The sequence below is a fragment of the Symphodus melops genome, assembly GCF_947650265.1.
Source record: "Symphodus melops genome assembly, chromosome: 5".
Taxonomy (NCBI): Eukaryota; Metazoa; Chordata; class Actinopteri; order Labriformes; family Labridae; genus Symphodus; species Symphodus melops.
In genome coordinates this window covers 16898446-16919377 of record NC_136695.1, presented here as the reverse complement: position 1 = coordinate 16919377, position 20932 = coordinate 16898446, and the positions used below count along the sequence as shown (strand labels likewise).

Here is a 20932-nt window from a genome sequence, read left to right as displayed (position 1 = left end):
ATCTGCATCACACTCAAATTTAGCGCCTGTGAGGAGTTTTAACACTTGTAATTAGATGAATACCTCTGTTTGATTTATAAAAGAAGGGCCATCAGTGACAACGTTGATAATTTCTTTATAGTAATTTTGAATCTTATAAGCTAGGTGTTAGGCGCAATGTTACAGCAGGCTGCTGAATCAGCCTTTGTTCAATCTTCTGCAGGAAAGATTCACAGTGAGCGATACATTTGACTGTTGGGAGGATGAGATTTTTCATCTGAAAATACAACTTACACATGCAGGACAAGATCAGCAAAGAATTAAAAGGTACCTCTTGTCCACAGGGGCTGAAAATGGGAACCCAAAGTTCCTGACAAGAGCTTTAAGCCTGCATAAGTTAGTGTTTTTGTCAGAGCAATTAATCAATTACTAAATAAATGTCTGATGTGGAAGAGGGGCTTGTCTTCTTGAGGAACAAAGATTTCAGAACGTTTAGCATCTCATAGCATTCATGCATCTTCTGCACCATAAATTCCAGCGCCATCAATCTTTTTTGCTCATCAAGCTGTTTTCACACTTAGTGTGATACTGATTCCAAAGCCTTTTGTAGCAGTGATAATTTCAATGTTTGAATTTTAAGTCAGTTGGGCTTCTGCTCTCTTTTCTTAAATCTGACCCAAACACTCGAAGACACTGTTAAGATCTGCATTTAGCTGAATGTAGTATGCTGTATGTTGAGCCAGGCAGATGTCATTCAAATAGGGATTGGTGCGTGCCCACACAGTCTTAAGAAATCATTTTAGCTCTCCAATAGCTTTTTATTGTCTCCCTTAGGAGAAATTTGTCTTGGAAACAAGGGAATATCACGTTCACATACAGTATAGCACATCACCGGAAAAAAAAAAAAAAAAAAAAAAAAAAAACGGCACAACACAAAGGTCTGTTTACTCAACAAAATTTCTTTGCAAAGTGATCCACATTTTACTGATATTTCTGCTTGGGAATTTTACTAATATTTTGTGAATGTGATTTCTGTAATGGGATTTTATTCTCTCATCTCACTCTCTTGCTTTTTCAGGTATAAGTCCAGTGAAGAATATGTTTATGTGAGAGGTCGAGGCAGGGGCAAGTACATATGTGGAGAATGTGGCATCCGCTGCAAGAAACCCAGCATGCTAAAAAAGCACATCAAAACACACACAGATGTCCGCCCATACGTCTGCAAACACTGCAACTTTGCCTTCAAAACCAAAGGTAAGGGGACAGTTACATAAATATTGGAACCTGCTCTTTCATTCTCAGCGATCTTTCTTGTTTTTTTGTTGTTGAAACATCTCTATCGTCCTTGCACTTTTAATGTGGTTTTCTTGTTCCTTCCTAGGGAACCTTACCAAACACATGAAGTCAAAGGCTCATGGGAAAAAGTGCCAGGCGATGGGAGTGTCTGAGTCATCACTGGATGAACCAGAAAGCGAGGAAACAGGTACTTTAGAGAGAAAAAAGTGGCATCCTTTCCCTTCCTCAGTGTGTGCGACAATGTGGCGGAGCTGTGAAACCTAGTAAGATGGCAACTGTCCACTAAGAACAGAAAGATGGCCTGGTATGCTTAAGATATCATTTCTTTTGACAGTGGAGGAGTGTATTTTGGAGAACTGAGGAATTAATCACTTCTGCAGGCTATAATGAAAGTTATAACAATTATAATGATATTATGACTTATTAATTCATGATTAGAAGTTTTAAGTTGTAATCTCAATTCTTTATCTCATTATAACTTGAAAACACACAAACAGAAGAAATGTTTGTGCAGCATGGAACCAGCTGACAAAGACTAGCTTTAATCTAGACCGATCACACTGCTTTGTTTAGGCCTGTAAAGACTCTATTGCCGATATCTTGGGTCAGTCTCATCTCTCAAAATAGCTCAATGGCTCGTACTAGCCCCTGCTTGGCTTAGCCTCTTTGCGAATTAAATATTTTATCTTTTGCCAGGCAAGCTCAATGGGATTTAAATCCTGTGACTCTGGCAAAGTTTCCCCCAATTAATTCCCTATGAGGTAATTAAAGCTGCAGGGTTAATATAAGCATTGAGGTTATAATAATAAAAGTAATAGCAATAGTAGTAATTTTAACTTGTGATTTCATCATTAAAAATTAAATGTCATGATTTCGACCTTAATCTCATAAATTCTACTTTTCATCTCAGAACTTTTTAAAACACAGAAGATATGTTTTTGTTAGTTTAATTCACTAACAGCGTGGAACCAGCTGTCGAAGACATGCTTTAATTTGAAGAGGTGGGTTTTGGGTCAACCAACTTGCATCCACATGTATTTGAATAGAGAGATACGCTGGGCAACTTTGATCCCATTGCAATAACACAAAAGCAACAACTATTATCTCTAGTCTATTTCAAATACAAGCTAATCACCTGAAGAGATGTGTAAATGAAGAGCTGTTGCATTTTAGGCGGTTAGCAGCCACGTAAAAACACAGGACAATTAAGGTGGTTGCATCTGTACACAGCTGTATGAACTTCTGCCTGTGAAGAATAGTAGCTGCTCAGTACTGACAGCTTATGCAACACCATGTTCTATTCTTTTCCCTGTGGCCTTGCATAAGAAATATGAAAAAAAACAGAAGATAAATGAATGAAGAATACAGAACAGTTTGGCCAGGACACCTTTTCTAGTTTAGTTCAAGTTTGTCCCTGAAATGAGCCACAAAACAGCCTCAAAACCTCTCAGTCTTTCTCCTAACCTTCCTCTAGCAACCTTCCTTTCCATATCTCATTCATGCTGACAGACGGAACTCATCACAGACAAGGGCGTGCTATTTAAACCGTCTTTCCATTCACAAGACTGTGAAGACACTTTTTGAATAGATTCATGGTGCTCTTTCATCCTCAGTCTATCTATGTTTTTATATGTTGTATATCTGCCTATTGGGCTTAGAGCCTGTAGTAAAGTTTATATAACATGGGTTTGCTGGGTTGGGGCTGAGGTGTGTCCTAACCCTTTGTGCTTGATGAACATTGGGCTGTCAATACTTTTCTTTTTATTATGGTTGTTGTCTGTTGTACATTCAGCAATAGGCGTTTTTAATCAAACAATATGAATAGAAAGAGGGGAAAGGGATGGTTTTATACGGTATGTATACATAGTTGGTATATTTCCTGCAGTAGATGAGAATTAGCATGGTTTCTGTTTGGAGATCAAACGGGAGTAGCAACAGATGCAACGCTACTGTAGTTACCACTGTGAATGGGGTTGTAGACAAGCAGTAACCTCTGCTAGTAAAAAAAATTAAGACAATGTGGTTGTGCAAAAAAACAGCCTTGGTCTCTTTGGCTCCTTAATGTATTAACTGATTGTACAAAAATGCTTAAAAGGCTAAGGGTTATTAGGGGCGCAACTGAGTTGACTCACAGGTGGGAGCGTTCCAACTAGCTCATAAATTAGGTGCACATAGGGCATGAAACAATACACTTAAAGAAAAAAAACACATTACTCTTGCTCATCATAACCTTTCATCAGAAAACTCAACAACTTTCAGTCCCTCTGGACCTCTGTCAAGGGTCCTCAAAACATTTCCACTTCCATAATCTAATGCAGACTAGGATCCTCCTACTGTGTGTGCACATTTGACTCTGCACATGTTACTGGTGATTATTGAGCGACACATCTAGTTCGAACATGTATCCAACACCTGTGCACACACATTGTCTTCTAAGAAACCTTGAGGAAATTCTTTTGGAACACACTTGACAAAGATCCAGAGGGGCCAAACGCTGTGATTTTTTATTTTTTGTATACATGAATAGTGATGCTAAGCAAGAGTAGTGTGGTGGTTGTTCTCTTTTGATGTAAAAGAAAAGGCTATTTCCTTAGCATGATGGAAATCATCTGTTGCCGACCCCCTTGCACTGACATTAAAAAGTACGTTATTAAAAAATATATAGAAACAGTTCATCTTCCCGATCATGTTGTTGTTTGCTTTCATAGGTCATAAAAAAGGCTTAAAAAAGGGTGTTTTTCTGTGTCTACACAAACAGCAGGGAGTGATGAACGTGCATGTGGATCGGAGGAACAGGAGGAACACCAGTTTTCCGACATGGAGGAGTCTGAAGAAGATGATGATGACGATGATGACGAGGAAGATGAGTCTGCGTCTCATGATGACCCACCGTCCTCCTGCTCATCTGACACACACCCATCAACAGGAGGGCTTTCCTGGCATTCTCAGCAGGGCACTCCTGAAGCCGAGCGCCTGTGTGCTAGTCTCAGCCCTCGTCGGGAGCCTTCTCCAAGGGGAATGTGGCAGAGCAGGCGAGCTGCCTCTCCAGGCAGCAGAAGAGCGCTGTTCTCCCGGCGGGGCTGGAAGTCTTCGCCGAGGGCTTTCTCTCCCAGCAGTGAGGGCTGCTCCCCTAGCCGCAGCCTCTCTCCCCGTCTGGAGCTTTCATCACCCATTCACTGCCTCTCCCCCAGGACAGAGCTTTCCTCTCCCACCCGTCATTTCTCATCTTCGCCCGAGAGAGGGCCATCTCCCATCAGACCTCTTTCTCCTCTGCGGCCTGTTTCACCTGGCTGCCGCTTATCACAAGCTAGGACCCTCCCTTCGCCACTCTGGTTACAGCACAGGAACCCTGGGTACCTGCCATGGGAGACACCGGGGATAAGGAGTAGTCATGCCAAACAGGTGAGTCTTTTTTGGGCGTTTAGAAATGTAAAATGGGAAATTAGTCTATTTTCTCTTGTAAAACCTGAGAGACTCCCTGAAATGTAACTTTGAATACTTTGCTCCCCCTATAGGCCAAAAGTGGTAATGAGGGATCAACATTGCCAGAGTCCAGCTTGATTACACCTGCTTTCCGTCTCTCCACCTGTGAGGGTTATCCTGGTCTTCAAACAGCAGACACCACCTTCAGCCATCTTCCCATGCACTCCCAACAAGCCAGAGTCCCCTATCCAATGATCCCCATCGGCGGAATCCAAATAGTACAGGCCAGAACAAGGTCACACCCCACCACCCCTTCGTCCCCCACCTCTCCCCCAATGGAAGGACCTTCATTTGCCAGGTTTGAATCTTACTGGGGCAGGACCCCCAGAACTCAAGGGCTTAGGACTCCTGGAGACCCCTGGTCAGAGCACCAGGCAGCAGGAACCAGCCAATCAACGCGGTGTGTTCACAGCACAGCACTCATATGTTCAAAACAGAAGGTGGAGGTCACAGACTCGAAGCAATATGGCAGCTCACAGAGCTCCACCCATACATGCAGCTCTGCTACGGAGACACCTGAACACTGCATCAGAGACAGTTGTTCATGCGCACCCCCAAGTCTTGCAGCCGCCTTAGCCTCGCACGTCACTGGACAGCAACCAGAGGGGGAAATCCCACAGTCTGGTGGTGGTGCAGAAAAGGAAGGAGCTAAAGGAGACAGAACAGACCAGAGCACTTAAAGTGTCACACTTTGATGCATCATGCATCCAATTTTGCTTTATTGGTTGCTACACTAGTCTTGTTTTGTATTGCTTTGTTTTTTATAAAGTTTTCAATAATATTAACTTAAATGTTTGTTCTTTGGCAATATTCAGGTTTGTTATAAAATGCACTTTTTTCTTTGTAAAAATAATTTGTCTATCTATATATATATAAATTATACATATACACAAATATATCCTATATGGGTTATCTTAATGTCTCTTTAAATATATGTAAATTAAATATGGATACATTGGTAAATGACCAAAATCTTTCATAAAAAACAATTCCAGTTTTTGTTTGTCCACATTTTGTCCAGTATTACTCAAATTGAAGTTACCTGTGCCTTTTCTGTCCAGGCTTGTGTTATGAGATGTACATAGAGAAGGCTGTGAAATTTTCTATCTGTTTTGTTTTCCATGGGGGTTCATATTTGGTGTTTTTGTTTTTGTTTATGTTCTTATGGCCATTGCTTTAATACCAGGGTAACAAGAGAGACGGCGTTGTGGAGATTCTGAAGGAGCAGCAGAAAGGGGTCATGGAATTGCACTGAAGATCTATTTTTTATTACGGAAGATTTTAGCTTAGAATATATCTTTGTACAGGGAAGAGCGCTCCTTATTTATTGTTGTTTGATGACATGATCATTGTTTCAAGGTCTGTTTTTGTTTTTACTTTTTTAATGAATGGTTTTTTTCTGTGTCTTTTTCATGATGTTTCTGTGACTTGAAATGTTACATAAAAAGATGAGGGATCAAGTTTAGCTGGTACCAGAGGATTAAGTGCCCTGCAGAATACACACAAAGCAAAATTTCTAGTCATTGAAAAAATAAAAAATGCACCAGAGACCCTTGACGTTGTGCCTTTCTTCAATTTTCTTTTCGTTCAGTAGCATTACATTTATTCTCCTCATTAAAAAACATTTTTACAGCCCCCCAACACACACACACACACACACACACACACACACACACATAAAGCCATATAGATAACATACTGATAATTGAGTTTTTGCTTCTATTGTTTAAAGTCACAAAAAGACAAATTGTTGTACTTTTTTTTTTTTTGAATTTCCCTAGATTGGATTGCTTTCTCACTAGTATCAATGAGGTTGGATTGTAAACCAATATATCAAAAACTACAGTACATCATAAACATCAAAGACTCATGAATTCGGAGTGGTAATCTTCTTCTTAAAGAAACTAAAACAGCTGAAAACTCACAGAGAACAAACTTTTGTTTTTGGTTCTTGTAGCAGGTTACAACTTGTTTTAAACTACAATGCACTCTATGATTGTATGTGATATCTTGTCTAAAAATGTCTCTTTTCATAGTGGTGTGTCGCTTCAGACCCTCATTTTATAAATATGTGTGGTGTGGTATCCCTTTGTGGGGTAGAGTTTCCCTTTGTTCTTCTTTTCCTAAACACTTTTGTTTTAGAAGGATGAATTTGAAGTGCTAATTGTTATCATAAATTTAAAATTTGAACAGATATGCAAAGTAGTAATCTGTCTTTAAGATAGCTTTACTTTCTCACTGATTCAACAGTTCAAAACTTTGCCGCAGAGACTAACAGCGTTTTAATGAATTATATTGCCTGATTTGTTGTTAGAGTTGCATATCACACTTTTTATAGAATAACGTGTGGGTTTCTCAGTTGGGATGAGATTTAGTTGATGTAGTTTCTGTAGCAAATGCAGACATTTTCACACTACTCTTTAAACCTCATGCCAAGTATGAAAACCTTTAACTGTAGTTTTCAACGTATTTTATTTCTGTTCCGTTCAACTGTCAGTATCTGTAAAGGGCATCAACAATGATCAGATGAGAAAAAATGGACCATCATCAAACTCTGCAGCATCTTTTGTTTTGAGTTAGCTGTATGTCTGCAGTAGTACCACTAGATGTCCCCACGAAATGACCCACTGTTCAAACTCCATCAAAATATGAATTTCATCAGTACTAATCTGTTTATCATGACAACATTAAGACTGGTTTCATTTGAAATTCTGGTTTCCTTGCTCTTAGTTTTAATTGGGGTCAAAAGGCTTGAGCACACCTTTCAGAAGAAATTCACTGTATCATATCTGATTTATTTTAATCATCGTCCATAAATTCCTCACTGATGTCAAAGTGGGTCAGCTGTGCAACTTACAAAAACATTAATCACCTCCAAAGGCTGATTTGATCCTCCACAGAATGAACCCTGCATCATTCTTATATCACGTTCTCATATCACATCTCTTCACTATTTAATTGCTCTTGCCAAATCAGGGGGTTATAAAACATGTATTTATCTTAATGTATCGCTGTCATCCTCTGAGTGGTTTACATTCTCTGTCCCTGGTGCACTTTGCACAACATGTTTGACATCTCAGCAGGAGGTGGATTACATAAAGCTGACTTGAGGACAGCTAGTGTGTTGAAAAGAAGCCAAAGGATGTTTGCTGCTGTGACTTGACATTCCAAAGACAATGTTACAAAACAACAGCGAAGCACTTTCATTTTTAGACATCTGTATCAAAAATAGATTGAAGTGATTGACAATTCTTAATCTTTAAAGGACTGTACATGCTGACACTATGGGGAAGAGACAGGTGCCCAGAGGGAGGTTGTATATTCAAAGGAGTGACTAGAGGAGGAAAGGTTGCAAATTAAAAACAAACACCTGAGTCAGGGACAGAAGCTGGCAGAGACGTTTTGGCGTGGCTAAATAAAAAGACACACTTCCTCTTGAACTCTTTCTCCAACTTACCTTTTACAAGCTGTCTGTTCTTCAAATGTAGGGCAGGTTAATGTAATGCCTGTGGAGAGGGGCACATCTGTGCTCCTGAGGGAGCTGACCTTATAACCTCTGGTGAGAGAATGTGTTGGAAAAAATGTGTGCTATCAGGAAGCTGTGTGGCAATCTCATCACGGGTCACACATTCCTCAAATTTTTAAACTGGGAATCTGACAGATTATGACACATAGAATATCCAGATTTAATCATATATACATACAGTACATACGCATGCGCACACAAACACACTATTCTTCCTCTGAGAGTCTGGGATTTCATTGAAGATGGATGATAAGGAAACACTCTTTCAAAGAAGGTTTTATTATGCTGAAATATTTACGGTACATATTTACATCTGCCTTTTTACCAGAAAACAAGCCAGAAAGAACATCACTTGAGAGAGTTCTGTTCTATTAGCACAGCTTTCGATCAGTCATCGACTATCATAACAGCTGTGCTGATATTTAGTCCAACATGTTACGAGTTCAAGATCACTATCGCCCATGTCAAAAGCAAGAACATAATGTCTCCAGTTTGTATGCATTAGCTGTTTTAACATATTTGAAATGTCACGTACAGCTCTCTAGCATGGCTGATGTGCACACTGGACACTACATGATTATATGGCTATGAACATTGCAGCCTGATGGCAGGGAAACATAGACAGCTTCTCTGAAGCCATTGGACGCATCCATCAGGAATCTATTTTGACAAATAACGTTCACATGCCAACTGCAACCATTCATTTTTTGGGAATCTTTGGACAGTAGGAACATAACAGACCTTTTTATTAATAAATCAGGCAACTACTGAGTTGAGAGTAATCATTGAGAGCTGTGTAAATGTACACTTGTGAGTCCATAATTTCCCTCCTTGTACATTTGTTTTTTTGTGGGCGACATCAATTCTTGAGAGAAACATTTCCCCTTTTAGTATCTATATTGCCCTTTTCAGCATGTTTCTCGACTCTTCTGTTTGTTGTATGATGTTAGGTGCAATGGTGTTTATGGATCATTTGCCTCTAACAGTCATCATTCTTCATTCAAAGACAAACTCTGACATGAAAGTCCCACAGCAGGTGTCACAGACTATAAAAGCTTCAGATGTTCCTGAATATGTCACAGGTTTGAACACCCTGGGGTCGTATACACCGAGGCTCTGAGGATTGATACTGAGGGCGGAGCTTCTATGATGACATCATGTAAGGGAGAGGAGAGGTATAAGACAGACACTCTTGTCACAAACCTGCTGACAAACAGCAGCAGCACGTTGGAAACACAGCCTTGTCTGAAAGGATTATAATCACTCTGAAGAGCTTCATCCATCTGCTATCAAATATGTCTCCTGACACAAGCCTGTTTGTTCTCATCACTTTTTGGGCCTCAGTGCAAGATGGTAAGTATTTTGTTTATCTTGTTAAAGAAATATTATCTTTAAAGTTGTATGTATATGACATTGCTTTATAAATCTGCATCCCTACATAGAATTAAAGATCTTCTTAGTACATGAAGAATACATATTTTCATTGTGTTATTGTGAGCTGTGTTGTGGCTTACACATTGTTTGTACAGTCGCTTTAATACTGGTCACACTGTACATAAAGCAGCCATCACTGTATGCCTGTGCTTGTACATGTTTTGACAAGTACAGAAGAATTGGACACATAGGAACACAGAGGAACAAATGATCAAACAAAGCCCACTAGGTGTAGTTTGTGATCTCTTTAAAACTCTATGCAGTAGTGTTTGTGCCCTGGGATTTTCCTCAAAAAAATTTATATTTACTTTGCAAGACTTTCAGATTTTTGTTTTGGCCTTCCTTTGATCTTTCCAAGAACAAGTGAAGACATTTCTGTGATTCCATCTGGTAAATAAGTTTGCTCGCTGTAAGACTGATGAGTTCTTTGGAACAAAAGATGATTTATTTGAAAAGCTCTGTTATGTTCTCACCTGCAAATTGTAAACAGAATAGAGCAATAATGTAACATATCTTTTTTCGCGAAAAAGAGAGGGGAGTTGACAGTATTAGCTTAGCTTGAGTTTTGATCCCTGATACTGAGCTTCTCTTTGTCTCTATACAGGTTTTGGGCGCCCCGTGATGGAACAGCTGCATGTGGAGGCTGATGAAAATGTCCCGACACAAAGAGTGAGGACGAAGCGCTGTGCCTGCAGCAGCCAGATGGACTCTGAGTGCCACTACTTCTGCCACCTGGATATCATCTGGATCAACACACCCAGGTCTCGAAAAAACACCAAACACAATATCATATTGACTTGTACCATGACTTTAGGATCTTTTCAGCTGCAAATAATGAAACACACACACACACACACACACACACACACACACACATATATATATATATATATATAAAATTACATTACATTTTCTCTACAGTTTTTCTGCTACAGTTTCTAATAGCAAAGTCTGCAGACTGTTTATTTCTTTTGCATGTCCTCTAATTGCAGTAAGACAACAGCTTATGGTCTGGGAAATTCTGTTTCCCGGCGTAGGAGGTCAACCTGTCGCTGTGCCTGTGCAAGCCCTGGCGATCAAACCTGCACCAACTTCTGCAAACACAGGTGAAACGGGGCCCTGTACTTTTGAGCATCAATCGAAAAACCCATATAAGTCTTCAGTTTCCATCACATCCTGATTAATATGCAAAATAGAAAAGGGTATTTTTATCTTTTGTGGGCAAGCAAGAGTTATGCAGAGTGAGGGAACACCTCCCTTCTGTGCAGTGCTAATAACCAGACTGTTCAATAAGTTCTGCTTGTCTGTGGGTGTGATCATCAAAACAAAACAGCTGAGGCCTGAGGGAGTACAATAATCCCAGGCTGGAGCTCAACACTTGTTTCTGATTGGCTCAGAGAATGGAGGGGTGAAATGCGTAGGAGACTGAAGCAAATAAAAACTAAGAAGTTCTTGTTTCATAGAATTACCAAACAATCATGTCACAAACTAAAAACAGGTAAGACAGTAGGATGCATCATGTGAGGTCAACGAGGCCTCGTGTTTACAGTGACTTGTAGCATAAAAGCTTTAGTGAGCCTGTAAAGATAAGAGATTTTCAGGTTACAAAAAAAAGTGTTGTACAATTCTTAATAAAGTGGGGTATTCTTTAACTAAAGCAATATCTATAAAATAATGTGCGTGACAGCACATGTATGTCAAAGGTTCTGGTCACGTTAAGTGACTTTGCTGTTTTCTTGTTTGCAGTCTTGAAACAATCAACCCAAAAAGATCCTTAAAGAAACACCATGTCAACATTCTGAGCGTCTCAAGGTGAGCAAATACAACAGAAAACAAATCTTCTCACAAATTCACGTATGATTTAAGCATATATTTATTGATAAGAGTGATGATTTCTCTTCCTCAGGGCAATGGCTGTCACGTTGGGGCAAACTCTAGGTCCGCCAGATTTAGACCAATCGTTTGTGGCTCAGAGGAAGAACACTCGCTAAATAATGTGGCTTTTGAAGCAACAACAGCGAGAAGAGGCGAGCAGTGAGCACCTGAACAAATGACACCTCTTTGATCTAAGAGAGGAAACATGGGGCCGCTGAAAGATCCCACTCATGAGGGGCTGATGAGCCACACGAATGGGGGGGTGGAAAACGTGATGAGTTCTGCAAACAGACGTGGACAGTCAACACTGAAAAGAGACACTGTAAAGACTGGTGCCATGTTTGACCCTGTCCCTAAAAGCTGGAGCAGCTGTCACTCTATACAGACAGTACAGGCATAGATGGATGTATGAGAGAAAAAGAAACATGAATACTGTACAGACATGTATGGGATTGTCTCACATGTATGACATGTTTTCATGCCACAGAAAAGACATTAATCTTGTCATGCAAATGTTCATTCTTCTTCTACTTTTATTAGTCAACAGATTTATTGTTTTACATTTTATAAAAAAACAACTTGAATTGAGAGTAACCTTTGACACTTAAATTGAATATGAATTGTATATATCTTTACATTGTGAAAAATTATGTTTCTGTATCCTTACATAGTTTTATACAATTTGTAATAATTCAGCACAACTGTTACTATAATATTTAGTAATATAAATTGAAAATAAAAACTGAACCTTATCTTATTTCTCCTTTTGTTTTTTGATGAACAGCCCTCTCTGCTTGCTTGCTTACGCTGTATAAATAAAGTTATTAGAGCAAAGACACAGCAGGTGAAAGATAATTTGTTGGAAAACGGCATGTGTGATTCAATTGTGTGACAAGCAAACACATCTCTGAGTTGAAAAGGAGGCCTGAGATGGATGAATGGTCCAGGAATTTGAGGCTCACATCAATAATAGGTCTACCTGCTATTCAGAGACTGCATGGCCGTTGTTATCATAAGGATCTAAGGAAAGAATGCAGAGTTTTGTAACTCTGCTAAGGGGGTGAGAGAGAGGTATCATTGCCCCGTCCCCCTGTGTTCCTTTCTGCTTGTACTGAACATACTGTCCAGAAACACCTGAATATGCAGGAAGGCAGACGAGACAATCAGCACTGGAGAAAATGAGCTCACATCTCATGCATATGCTTACTGACCTGTTTCTGTTTGATTAAATGGCTGACACGTGATAAGACTCACATGTTAAAGTTGCTCTCATTTCAGAAATAGGTTTTAGTATTTTCCATTTCATTCTTTTCATACTTCTCCTTTAACATTTCCCTGTGAGACCCCCTACAGCCATCTTTTCAGGACAGGCCTGAGCAAAACAGCAGCCTGGTTGTGAAACAGACTGCCAGCCTCCACAGAAGGAACACCACCAGGTAGAGTTTCGCAATACTAATGCTTCACCTTTAAACCTTTGTATAAGGTAATAATATACGCTCATGTAAGACAACAATCTTAGTCTTGTGCTCTCATGATCATTGTCCATCAGTGTTTTATTTAGTTATGGCAACATTTCAACTTGTTTCTTGTTTTTAACAATGTGTTTTGAACATTTCGGCTCCACAGACTTTATGGACCAAACTAACACATTTGTCTGTTTGTCTGCCTTATTGAAGCCTTAAGTTCAGCATACTTGCTGCCACCATGTTGGAATTTTAGAACACAAGTGACTATTTGGACCAGAGTGGGGCGCTAGAGAGCTGCAAGGGTTAGCATCCACCAAGTTAGCAAAGCGAAACAGTTTACACGCCAGGGTTTTTTTTTTGCGTTAGCAGGCGAGAGAGCTAGTTATTGGTCACGTAATGAGGTGAGTGCTCATTTTTTTTAGTCATTTAAAGTAAAACGCATTAACTTGTGAAAAACAAGAAAAGTTCAAAGAAAATAAGAGGCTCGAAGGGACAGCAGCTGAAAAGAACTGTTCAAGAAAGAGGCTGAAATGAGGATTTTAACAGACACAATGAAGTATACGTTAAATTAGGAGTGTTTTGGGCTGCAAATTGTGCAAAGCCACTCTACGTTTCACAGACTGACTATATAAAAGGAGAAAATTAGCAGATTACGGTACCTTTAAAATATTTCTGGGAAATATATACAAAGATCTACTGGTAAGAACAAGTGTGTATAGGCATATTTGAGGATATTATAAATCCTAACTATTCAAATATTTTTTTTTTTTTTAAAGCAATGTATCACATTAAAATCAATGATGTACCTGCTGAAAAATCTGAGAAACAAATTGTGTTTTTCTTATAATTTAAAAAATCATCTTGTTGCTGAAACCTTTTTACCTGTCTTAGACTTTGGTGATCTTTTGTACATGCACGCCTCTGCTCAGTCTCTTCATATGGTTGACACAACTTACCACACCAAAAGAAAACTCCCAATAGTTGTTCCAGCAAATTATCATTTGTTTGTAGAACTTAAGTTTTGTAGTAATAAAAACTCAGGATTTGGGAGTTTTCTTCAAAATTTAATAATTCGAGTTGGCCACAAAACTCAAAAATCTAGTGCATCAAGTTGCCTTGAAATTTTGAGTTTTCCTAACTTTTTCATTTTTACAGTGTGCATGCATCGTTGAGGTTCATTACAAACTGTAGAGGTCTGATTCACCATTGTGACTTATACTCTCAGGTTTTATGGCCTCCTCTGGCGACCCATAGGCTCTTACACTGGTACACCTTTATATATAAGGCAATTCTTGATCTGCTTCCTCACTATCTATGTGTTTATTTCATGCAGAACAGTACTGGACAGTATTCTTTGCACTCTCAGGACCTTTTTATGCTCTCTGTCCCAAATGTTCGAACAGAAATTGGAAAAAGGGTTTAAAGGTTTAACATTTTAAGATATCACTTTAATCTTTTTTTTTTTGTTTTGTTTCAAAAGGCAGTAAGTCACATGGCCCAAGGTCACCGGAAATAATATATGGCTATGTGAGTTGAACATTTGATGAGTCATTTCAACTTGAAATGAAAACCCAAATATGCCTATAAATGATTAACTGATTGAGGTAATGAGAAAACTCTTATTGTGTCAGCTGGGCCTTCAGAAACCACAAGCTGCTTCAGAGTCAAACTCTGTCCATGGTACTGGAACAGCAGAGACTCCTGTAAACCACGACACTGCTGCTATAGACACAGGTAGAAATCAGTGGTTTACAGCAAAGCTATGAGTGAATCGTTTGTAGACAGACCTACTTGAATAAGTCAAATGGTAAAGACTAGCTTTAACTTTTTTTAATTTGCAGTCTGAAGAATTTAATGAGAGTTCTTGCTAGATCCAAGTTTTGATTTGTTTAAATCCATTGGCAGATGAGAGAAAGCCATTTTAGAGGATAAAAAATGTGTAGTCTTCATTTGGTATCTTTCAAACATAATTTAATGTTTAAAATCATAATTGCAGTTTATAGGTTTTTGTTATCAATCATACTATAGGAACACAGGAGACCTTTTGCCATGGCACTGATAGAAAAGCACAGGTGTAATTTGTTAATGATCAACAAGTAGACTTGGATGGAAAAAAGCCATATTGTAAATGGGCGTTTTATTGGTAAGTCTTCCTTTTATATCAAGTAGAAAACCCTCTCTAAAAAAAGTGGTTGCTCTTTCTTGCTGACTGTGCTCTTTGTTTTCTAACCACTTCAGCATGGAGCCATGAAAACAAAATACATTATAAAATAATGAGTTGAAGAGATAATTCTTTGACCCCAATTTTAAACAACAATTGGTGCAGCTTTGATTTTAAACCTAGTTTGAGGCACATCCAGGAGCAGCTGACTGGTTGACTTCAGTGCTCGAGCTTAAGTGTGAACATGAAGTTCAGCTGTAGTAAAACAATGCTCCTTTAAACAATTTAAATGCCAAGAACAATATTTTAGATTGATTTTGTACACACATCATCTACACGTGTGAGGGAGTACAACACGTCTAATTTGGCTCCTCTTTTTTTTCTTGTAAGGAGGGGAACAGCAGCATTTTGGGGTAGTTGCAGGTGTTGAATGGATAACTGGAGCAGAGTTGCCATAATCAAGTCAAGATTGTATACAGTGCATATGGAAAGTATTTACAGTGCTTCACTTTTTCCACATTTTATGTTACAGCCTTATCCCAAAAAAGGTTTAAAAAAACACGTTTTCCTCAACATTCTACAGCTAATACCCCATAATGACAAAGTGAACAAGGTTTGTTTAACATTTTTACTGCTTTATTAAAAATAAAGAACACAGCAAATCGTTTCTACAACTTGATTGGAGTCCATCTGTGGTAAATTCAGTTGATTGGACATGATTTGAAAAGGCACACACCTGTCTATATAAGGCCCCATAATTGACAGTACACTTCAGAGCACAAACAAAGCCATGAAGTCAAAGGAATTAGCTGTAGACCGCTGAGCCAGGATTGTCTCAATGCACAGATCTGGGGAAAGTTACAGAAACTTTTCTGCAGCATTTAAGGTCTCAATGAGCACAGCAGCCTCCATAATCCATTAAAGGAAGAAGCTTGGAACTACCAGGACTCTTCCTAGAGCTGGCTGCTCCGCCAAACTGAGTACAATCATGTCTGCAGCATTCCACCAATCAGGCCTGTATGGTAGAGTGGCCAGACTGAAGTCACTCCTCTCTGTAAAATGACAACATTACAACCTGCTTGGAGTTTGCCAAAAGGCAGCTAAAGGACTCTCAGAGTATAGAAAACAACATTCTCTGCTCTGATAAAACAAAGATTGAACTCTTTGGCCTCTTTGAATACTAAGCTTCATGTCTGGAGGAAACCAGGTACTGCTCATCACCTGGCCAATACAATGAAGCATGGGGGTGGCAGCGTCGTGCTGTAGGGATGTTTTTCAGCGGCAGTAACTGGGAGACTAGTCAGGACTAAGGGAAAGATGAATGCAGCAATGTACGGAGACTTTTTGACGAAAACCTGCTCCAGAGCGCTCTGGATCTCTAACTGGGGCAAAGGTGCATCTTTCAACGGGACAACAACACTAAACACACAACCAAGATAACCTAGGAGTGGCTATGGGACAACTTTGTTTATTTCCGAGCGTGGCCCAGCCAGAGCTCAGACTTGAACCTGATCAAACATCTCTGGAGGGATATGGAAATGGCTGTGCACTGACGCTCCCTCATCCAACCTAATGGAGCTGGAGAGGTACTGCAAAGAAGAATGGGAGAAAAGGCCTAACAATAGGTGTGCCGAGCTTCATCAAACACAAAAAGACTTGAGGCTGCAATTAGTTCCAAAGGTGCATCAATGATGTATTGAGAACGTGTGAATACTTATGTACATGTGATTTTCTTTTTGTTCTTTATTTTTAATAAAGTAGCAAAAATTTCAAACTGAATAAAGTGTATTGATTTTCAACCAAATATTCCTAATTGGTTGAATTTAACAAACATTTGTGCACCATCATATAAAACACTTATTGAGCAGGTAGTAAATGAGAGTGATAAGTTATATAAATGCTCCCATGAAGAAACTTAACTTGGACTCTGTCCTGTAGACGGCAACATCTCAGCAAGAAGTAGAATCCATTTACAGCTTGCAGTGTTTTCTGATAAGTGCACTGATAGTGTTGAGGGACCTGGAAAGCTTTATGAATCATATTCGATGGACATGATGATACAGATCTCTGTATCATCGGTGAGATCCCTTTTCCCCCTATAAAAACTGATAATTACAACTGTGCTATGCAACAATCATTTATCAGAGGACGCCGCAGAAAGGATGTTCCACAGGACCTTTATACAAACCATCAAAAATGGCAAAGGTCAATTACTGACACAATTGTGATTTTTATTGATATTTTCCCTATTTTGAAAAAGACATAAAAGAGAAACCATCAAATTGTTACTGAAGCTTCATTTGTGATAGTCAGCTTCTCATAGTTAACTTATCTATGGCTTATTTGAAAGCAAATTAACATTGAGATGTGTTTCAAGCTGGATACAGCTGGTATTTTGTGTATAATGTACATATATTTTTGAAGATTTTGTCAATGATATTCAAGAGATACGGTTCCGCAAGAGTGTAATTTTGTATTTAGTTTCATGAGCTCTTAGTTGCTTATAATTACCATCGTTTAGTTTAACTTTTTCTTTAAGACTCAAGCCCCTATAGGTTTCTAGTGACGATGAAAAGCCACTTGTACAGGATGCTATTGAAACAATCATACAGAACATACTGCCTTAGTTTAGCTATAAAGACTTATTGGACTGTCCACTGATTCAACTGATTTTCTTTTTTTAAAAAAAGAAAAAAAGTAAAGTAGTGATTCAATGGCACATACTGTGATTGTAGAATCCATAACAGTTGACAATCAGGAATAAAACTTCCCCTGAAGAAACATTAAAAAAATGGAACAAAAACATCTGATAATTCACATTATCTATTCAGGGTGCATATTTCAGCAACAACAACAAAAGAAATTCATATCAAACATTATGTAGTAATGAATATAAGCAGATGTTTAACTCTTTACTATCTGGCGTCAAAAAATGAAGACATGTTTTGGGGCTACAGTTTAATCTTTTGAAGTAATGGTGTTTTTAAATCCTGCTCAATAAAATATAAAGTTCATGGAAGCTTTAATGTGGCACCCTCTTGAGATAAGTTTTCTACTGCAGGTACGACATGTACCAGGTAAAAATATGTAATTTTTCAAGTTTGACTGGACGTTCCTCTTAATGGTCATCAGTCATTTGTTTCTGTTAAGCACTCCAAATAAAAGTTATGTAACGCTGTGGTTCGGGGTTCATGCGTGTTTTCTTTCTCCTGAAGAACAGATCATACACCACCTGCACTTATTCCACACACTCAGTTAACATTCCTTGCTGTGATTGGATTTGTGAAAAATATTTGGCACTGTGAACTGGCATTGATCATGATTACAAACAGCACATAAAGGGTTCAGCATTAAAACAAGAAAATGTTGCACACAAGTTAGGTCTTGGTGAAGGAGTGAAATGTTTTAAGGCATCCAAAAAACCTTCATAATTGCCATTTTATTAGCCACCTAGCAATACAGACCAAGAGTCCAAACAGATAAATGAATCTGCTGTTAAAAAAAGTCATAATGCACAGCTAAATATTTTACATCAGTTTATTCAGAATGCACAGTGAAGCCACAGCCCAGAATAGCACACGCAAACAACTGCTTCTGGAGGTTTACTATAGGCGGATATTGACAAGCGGATCTTACAATCAAAAACATAAACTAACCATTACAGCAGAACATGTGTGCACTTAACCCTCCACTGTTCATTGCAATGATTCCCTAGCTCTTGGGAGGATCATGTTTGTTTTCTTCTGCAGGCATAGACAGCTGCCTGTCCTGTTTATGTCAACATCCAGTCAGAGAACTGAAGCCCATGCCGAACAACCCACTGTGCAACACTGTGTGGTACCTGATGTGTTTGCAGCCTTAGCAGAAGTGTGACACAGCGGTTTAAAGGCAAAGTCTGCAGGTGGGTTTTAAGGGAAAGATTTTATGAACTGTGATAGCGAAGACCTATCACGAAAGTCCCTCCCTTGACAAAGTATCACAGAATGAATCAGACTCTTTAATCTTTGCTGGCAATACCATGGAACATGCTTTATTTCTTTATTGATGGTTAAATTATTAATAATTGATCAGTAATGGGCCATGCAACTACCCCAGTATATATATATATATATATATATATATATATATATATATATATACACACACATACATACATACATACATACATATATATATATATATATATATATATATATATATATATATATATATATATATATATATATATATACATATATATATGTATACATACATTTATACACATGGAAGAACATCATTTTAGAATTATATCCCTTTCTATCTATTTATCTATTCTATTTGTATATATCTACCTGTCTCTAAATTGAACAACTTAAACATTTAATTTAGAGTATGTACAACAAATGGAGATAAATGCTCTTCATTGAGGAAATTAAGATAAATGAAAGCGATACTCTTCAAATACTTTAGTAGTACTTTCAGATTTAACAATTGAAAAACATCACATAAAACACTCATAAGGAAACATTTTGCATGTGTTTAAGTTTCTCCAATGTGGGTTTATTTACTTCCTCCTGAAAGATGAGGCAGTGTATCAAAGTAGAACTCAGATGGGTTTTTTTTTTAATAAATCTAGAAGTTTTCTAATTCTGCGTTTGTCCAGTAGATGGCCTCTGGATTCTATGATCTACCTCCGATCACTCCCAAGGCACTTACTGCAATGTCTGCAACAACTACATGTAAAGTGACATCAAAAATACAAGACTTGCTTATCTGATTCACATCTTTAGGAGATTATATTAAAATGGTGTGAGGAGTTAGACCAGGATATTATTGTTTTCCTTTAGAAATAGGTTATTACCACCAACACTATACTTTACATGACATTATGCAGAATTGCACTTGGCATCTTAGATTTGTTAATGGAAGTCAGTAATTTGACTATTTTTGACATTACAGTTTTGCTGCTGAAGAGACATGATAGGCTACATACTTAAAAAAACAAACCCCCATAAAACTACCGCCCATAACGCCGATCAATGCATTGATGTATATCTAAATATTCACTAATGTTAACCAAACCTTTCATATAGCCTAAGTCCTCATTTCTTTAATAATTGCGTTTTTAAATCACGTTATTTGGATCTGAAATTAACGTAGACAAATGGTGACATTTGGTAAATGTTGAGAAGAGTGGCTTTATTATTTCTCTCTGAATTGTAACGTTGGCAAAAAATATCTTTATATCCTGAAGTCATCAAATGAATTATTGTCCAAAAAAAAACGTGGATAAAACTGTAGAGCAAAAAAATGGATGCAATGTATAGTTACCACTGTCCAATGGGCCTAAACCTCACGTAGGATGTTTATTTCAGTCAAGAGTGATAAAAAGCCGGTCACATTTAAGTCCAATAATAACGTCATTTGAGCAGCTTTGTTTTACCAAGTTATTCCATATTTCCATTGCTACGGTTTGACAACAATAAAGAGTAAGCCTGTTTGTAGTTTGTGTTAGCAGAGTTTATAAGAGGTTGGGTGTTGGGTTTATTCTGTAAATAAAATTCTGGGTAATAGAAGGCATCATCCGTTGCAATGTAATGTTTTACTATTTCTCTAATATGTAAGACCCCCCCCCCCCCTTCCCCCTCCCCAACACAGATCAATGCAGCGCAATGCCTGCTGGATAATGGAGTCTTCACAAAACAAAGAATTGCAGTGTTCGCAGCGCCTACA

General features: G+C 38.4%; 2 protein-coding genes across 5 annotated transcripts in view; both read left to right on the top strand.

Annotated features, from left to right (window-relative positions):
* hivep3b (HIVEP zinc finger 3b) overlaps positions 1 to 6308 on the top strand; it is a 49737-nt gene extending 43429 nt beyond the window's left edge. For all 4 annotated transcript variants that reach the window (XM_079343149.1, XM_079343151.1, XM_079343150.1 and 1 more), the window contains 4 exons: positions 1058 to 1233; positions 1361 to 1462; positions 4034 to 4677; positions 4791 to 6308. In XM_079343149.1, coding sequence (XP_079199275.1) covers positions 1058 to 1233; positions 1361 to 1462; positions 4034 to 4677; positions 4791 to 5438 — 1570 coding nt within the window. In that variant the 3' untranslated portion in view covers positions 5439 to 6308. The remainder of the gene's footprint in view (positions 1 to 1057; positions 1234 to 1360; positions 1463 to 4033; positions 4678 to 4790) is intronic.
* A 3212-nt stretch (positions 6309 to 9520) lies between these two features.
* LOC306824274 (endothelin-2) lies at positions 9521 to 12334 on the top strand. Its single transcript, XM_079344355.1, has 5 exons — positions 9521 to 9637; positions 10323 to 10479; positions 10711 to 10824; positions 11465 to 11530; positions 11625 to 12334. Exons 1-5 carry the CDS (start codon positions 9580 to 9582, stop codon positions 11707 to 11709), a joined length of 480 nt encoding a protein of 159 aa, XP_079200481.1. The 5' UTR covers positions 9521 to 9579; the 3' UTR covers positions 11710 to 12334.
* Positions 12335 to 20932: the final 8598 nt, after the last annotated feature.